This window comes from Argentina anserina, chromosome 2 (assembly GCF_933775445.1).
Source record: "Argentina anserina chromosome 2, drPotAnse1.1, whole genome shotgun sequence".
NCBI lineage: Eukaryota > Viridiplantae > Streptophyta > Magnoliopsida > Rosales > Rosaceae > Argentina > Argentina anserina.
The window spans coordinates 13,168,732-13,174,751 of NC_065873.1; the positions used below are offsets into that span (position 1 = coordinate 13,168,732).

At 36.5% G+C, this 6,020-nt stretch overlaps 1 protein-coding gene across 1 annotated transcript; it reads right to left on the bottom strand.

Annotated features, from left to right (window-relative positions):
• Positions 1-675: 675 nt before the first annotated feature.
• Positions 676-2,766, bottom strand: LOC126784776 (uncharacterized). Its single transcript, XM_050510281.1, has one exon. The coding sequence runs from the start codon at positions 2,381-2,383 to the stop codon at positions 1,037-1,039; it is 1,347 nt and encodes a 448-aa protein (XP_050366238.1). The 5' UTR covers positions 2,384-2,766; the 3' UTR covers positions 676-1,036.
• Between the last annotated feature and the right edge of the window lie 3,254 nt (positions 2,767-6,020).

Genomic DNA, 6,020 nt, shown 5'->3' on the forward strand with positions numbered 1-6,020 from the left:
GATATAAAGTGTACTTGAGTTGTTCAACAATTAAATGCATTAACTGAATTTTTTATTTTCTATGGGGTCTAACCACTTATGTTCTCATGCCAGAAGAGAAGACCAAAGGTATTTTGTAAAAATGTGAAATGCTAGATCAAATGGTTAAACAACTGGAAGAAAACAAACTGTAGGATTCAGTTGTTCAAAGTTTTAGAGGTTATGGAGAAATCCTAAAGAATTAAACCGAGCTAATAATATTCGGGCTGAGCTTCCCATTATGCTGGTTCAAAAGGGAGAGTCCTGTACATCTCATTATGTCTAACACCTTCGAGTTTTCCAATCAGAAAAAAAAAACAGATAGCTCTTGACTAGGAGAAGTTTAGCAATATGGCATCAGGTAACATGAAACACAAAACCCTCAAAAGCAGCAATGCACAATCACTGACCTTCAACTGGGGAGTGCTCAAAACGTATCTCTGAGGATGCAGCAACATGAACATGAGCAAGGAAAACATAATATTCCAGCGTTAACCAGATTCTATGGAAGAGTACCAGATTCAGTTACCCATGGTCATATAAACCACTAAGAAAAGAAGAACTACAACGAGATTCAGTTACCCATGTTTTTATCAGCATCTCACTAAACGATACAACAAAAAGTGTCCACTATAAATAAAAGAAAAAACAAATGGATTGCTGATGTTATGCTGCCACCATAGAAATAAAACCCAAAGAATAATGATAAAACTGATTGATCAAAGAAAATTGCCAAATACAATATGCTATCTAGATCTCGATCATACAAACAACATAGTAATCACATTTTTATGTGATAGTACAGTTTTACCATAAGCAATATGATGATAACTAGCCGTCATTGATGTCAGTCTTAAATTTTACAGATAACATCTAGGTAGAGTCATCATTCCAAGAAAGTTCCCCCATCCTATAGAGAATGCTTGAACAAACGGCAGCTTACCATTTTTAAAGGATATGATGTTGCTCGCAAGTACCACAATTGCAGTAAAAATTAATAGGAAGTTCAGAACAGCCATTAGCTAAATCCAGCACCCATTTCCTTCCTTTTCAATTCTAATGACATACGCTCATTCTCAAGCTTCATTCTCTCATTATCCATTTTCAGCTTTTCCAGTTCACGGTCTCTTTTCTTGCTAAATTTTTGCCACTTGAGACGCTGTTTCTCCAATTCTAACATCTCAACTTGAATCTGTAACTTCTGTTCTTCTAACTGAACAGACCGGGACTCAATCCACTGCTTCTGTAACCAAGCAGCTTTTGTGTTATCAGGTAAGGCTTGATTCACATCACCTTGGGCAATTTGGGGATGAGAATAAGAACTTCTGTTACAATCTTGGGAATTCATAAACCCATTAAAGTTAATATCTTCACGACCTTGACCTTGCCTCAACCTCTTCACAGACTCTCCTAACCCACCAAACATTCCCCTGTTATCACCATGTGAAGCATTATTTTCATCAAAGTCATCACGCTCTTCAGTTTCCATATCTTGATCATCTTCATCAAGATCATCATGGTGATGCCTCCTCAGATCATCAGTATCATGATCATCTCTATTTCTAAGAGCCTCCTGTAAGGCATGCTGCAATGCTGGATCATGAGGCAGATGCAAACGATTTCCATTATGATAGGAACACATTTCTTCATAAAACAGGTGCTTTGAACTCAATATTTTCCTAACATCATCTTTTTCTTTTTCTGTCAAGTAATCTATCACATCCAAAAGTGCAGGGTTCTCTACAACCTGGCAAGAAGTGCCCCTCCCCAGCATGTCATTAAGTTTCTTGTACCTTTTATTAAGGTCATTAAACTTATCCTCACACTGCTGCGGAGAAACATGATAACCCCTTTCTGCCATGACCTTGGAAACAGATTTCCACTTTCCCTTTTTCTGCAGAGCAGAAAACTTCCTTCTTCCCACGCCACCGCAATCTGAACCAATATCCTCACCTATATAAGACACTGCAGTAATCAGAAGCCTCACCATCTTATCAGTCCACTTCACACGCTGCCAGGGAGAACCCTTCTTCCCTCTACTTGCTTCAATATGACTATCAACACCCTCCTCCGTATAACTCGGCTCATCCTCATCACTCACCGAGTTCTTGCATTTCTCTCCCTTATTGTAATCAACCATCGAAAGGGTCCGATCACAATTATGCATAGTTCCCATTTTGACAGGAAAACCCTCATGAATCGAGGGATGCACCATGGACCCTTGCCGAGAAATTTGATGATGCTGCTGTTGTAGGCTAAGTGGGTGTTGGGTCTGATGGTGAGCCCTCAATGACCCTTGCAAATCAAGACCGGCATAGCTTCCCCCACCAGGAATCCTACCTCCTTGTGACAAATGCCCTTCCATAACCTTATTCTAAACGGGAACTCAGATCAATACCATAAAACCACTACCACCTTAAAACCCAACTCCACAGATTCACAGACTCACATATTCCATGCACTCAAACACAAAAATCAAACATACTCACACCAATACGACTATCCAAAACCATCAAGTATGCATCTTTTCAGTTCCTCCCGACATGAAAACCAAACAGAAACACCATTTGCACAAACTTCAACACAACCCAGTTCCAAAATTTAAAACTCCACCCAAATTAAAGGCTTCCACAGAATAATAAAACACTCCTGAAAGATAAGGAACAGAAGCAAAGAAACTTATCTGAGATACCCAGAGAGCTGAAAGTCGTGCAGTAATGAAAGCTGAGATTTTGGGGGCGAAATATCACGAAAAAAGACACCTCCGGTTCTCAGGCTTTAAAGTTTACACCCACACAGCAAGGGTTTTGGCCCCATGTGACGCTACACCCTATATATATAATTACCAACAGGAAAGTTTGTTTCTCCCTTTACACTTTTTTTTTTTGGCCAAATTTACTGATATGGCAACAATTTATATTTTATAAAAATTAAATTAATGGAACCTCATATCCTGCGTGCGTTCGGATGTTGAATCAAATGTATTTATCGAATATAAATGTGGTTGATGGAAAGACCACGATTCGTTGTTGGTTGTTGGTAAAACGAATATTTTGTAAAACGCAGCCAATATGAAATGGAAATGTTAAGTTTAGTAAAACGATCATAAATAGTTTCGAATTTTCAAGCACTTTAAATTTTTAGTTTGCATGTAGGATTGTTTTCTATTATGCACCCAAAACGAAATTTGTTTCTTACGGTAAAGGGTGAAGGGAACCTTTTGCAGGTTCAATGTATATGAAGATTGGGGAGATCATAGTCACATAAGTCGCATTCACTAAACAAAAAAGTCAATAGCGCCAAGGTGTCTTTGATATTATGTGGTTTGCCGTGACACAATATGAGAACCTTCTTGTATACTTTAATCATAACGATATTGGGAATGCCAAGGAGGAAATATGATGGACTAGATCCTCTCCTAATACATATCTCCTAAATATGGTCGTCCATTGCTAATCAACGGCTCAAATTTCATCATTTATTCTTTTTCTCTCTATTTGTAAATTCATATTCAATAATGATGGTGAATTGTTCTTTCGGCATTCTATATCACACATTCACACTTCTATATTTCGATCAGAGAAAATTGGAGCAGATCCAATTCAATCCTAATTTCTAAACTTTTCAGTTCCCATCTGTTTTTTTTTAATTTGTCTATTATGATGCAATTTGAGGGTTACCCAATACCCAGAACAAAAAGATGTTATCTTTGTTGAACTTCAAGCAGGGCATCCTTCATAATAGATCATATTATACCCAAGGTTCAATAAATTTCTGGTTACTTTGTATTTTACTATTTGAACTGAACGGCCTCTGATTTTATTTATGATCAGTTCTCAAAGCTTGGGTTCTGTTCAAGAATTGAGCAAAATTAGAATAAATAAAACAAACTAAAAAGATATAGGATTGTCTGGTTAACTAAAAAAAAATGGTTGAAATTGTTGTGAGAGAAGGCGGGACTGCGAGGTTAGGATTTGAGAGGGCTGGAGAAGAAGTTCTTTCTTAGAATAATGAAGAACTGAATTCGCAGAGAGAGGGAGAATAGATGAGGAGACCTGAGCCGTTAATTAGAAATGGACAATCAGGATTCACTCTGTAACATCTCGATTTTTTAAGTATGTCATATTTTATTTTTCTTCTGAGAAATAGAAAATAGAGGTCGCCACGAGTTCACCATATTTTTCGGTGAATTGTTCGGAATCCCAAACTATTTTTAACGATTTTTAGAAGTTTCGTTGCATGACGTGTCGTTATCTCATTAGTCCAAAACTTAGCTTAATTGCTAAGTATTTCAGCCCACATCAGTGTCGAGAAATTTTTCAATACTCCCGGAGGACCACGTGGCAATGTCCAATGGTACTTCTCATCTGTTATATTTTGACACGTCGATTTATTATACCAAAATTATAATTTTACATATTTTTATTATTTGTGAAATGACATTCATGAGTATTGATGATTTTTAATTAGAATTTCGGGTTTAAAGTTTAGAATTTAGGGTATAGGGTATAGAGTTTTAGAGTATAGAGTTTATGGTTTAGGGTTTAGGGTTTAGGGTATTAGAGTGTAGGGTGTAGGATTTTAGAAAGAAACCCAAAATAATTCTTGATAAAATAGCTTAAATATTATTATTTTTAATTAAATTCTAAGTGTCAAATGGTGATTGGATGGAGTACCACTGTACATTACTAAGTGGTTCTCCGGGAGGACTAAAAAATTCCTCATCAGTGTCACATTTGCTTTACATTTGCTGTGTCACTTGGACACTTGTCAAATAGTGAGAGATGACCATTGGTTGCTTGACATGTGGATAACAAAGCCATCAATGAGAGCTTGCCATGTGGCATTACAAAGCCATCATTCTCGCGTCTATTTTTTCTCATTTTATTATTATTTTATTAATTTTGCGATGAAAGTTCTACGGATTATAACTTTTGATCTGTAACTTCGATTTTTAATTTGCAAGTGGTTACAGATTCGTATTGGCGTACACTTTCCATCCCTAAAGGTTTGGGTTAGATCCAACAGTGGTTTCTAGAAGGCTCGTTCTAGTTCTAGAAGGTTCGGTTTACGATCTGGGTGACGATTTGTATTCTCGAGGTGAGTGGTTTTCTGTAATATGTTTCAAATATTCTTATATGCTCTCAACCGTCAGGATCACTAAATTGAAGGATAACCAATAAGAAATGATTGTGCGATGTGACATATTGTTGTGAATTGTGCGTATATGATATATTATTTTATAATGTGAGTAAAATGACATGACTTTTCTGGCATATTACATTACTCACTCACTAAGCGCATAGTTTTGCGCACCCACCCATTTATACACTTTTTTGTAAAAAAGTATAGATCTATCAAGTCGGGAAAGGATTGGACGAGCCTAGAAAGAAGATGTGTTTTTATTTTTACTACATTTCTCACAGTAACATCTAAGTCATGCTCCTCGGGATCGCCGACCGGCAGGACCGGGGCGTGACACACTCATTAGGCAATATTAGGAAACATTCATTAGGAGAGGATCCAAATCCAAATATGACGAACACTATTGGCCAAGGGAAAGACTGTAACATCACATCACATGACTAATTATAATAGGGAACCATCCCTCAGGTCATGTAATATATATTTTTGGTATAGTAGTATTTAATTGGCCTAATAGCAAGACTTATAGTTTTAGTTTCTTATTTTACAAAATCATTATGAGGTAGCAATTTGTCTTTTAGGGTTTTTTTTCTTTTCAGGTAACCAACCTCTAAATCTTCTTTGTAGATCTGCACTACAAGTCAGAAAGAATCAAGAATCAAAGAGATTGAGAATTTTCCGAACGATTTGTATTCCCTCCATAATTGAATTATATATACCATAATTGAAGTATATATATACAAGACACACATCAAATCCTATTAGCAAACTAATTACAATAATATTTACAACCCTTATTATAATATATGACTCACACCAATACTCAGTCTCAAGTTGAGCAAACAAAACACAAAATA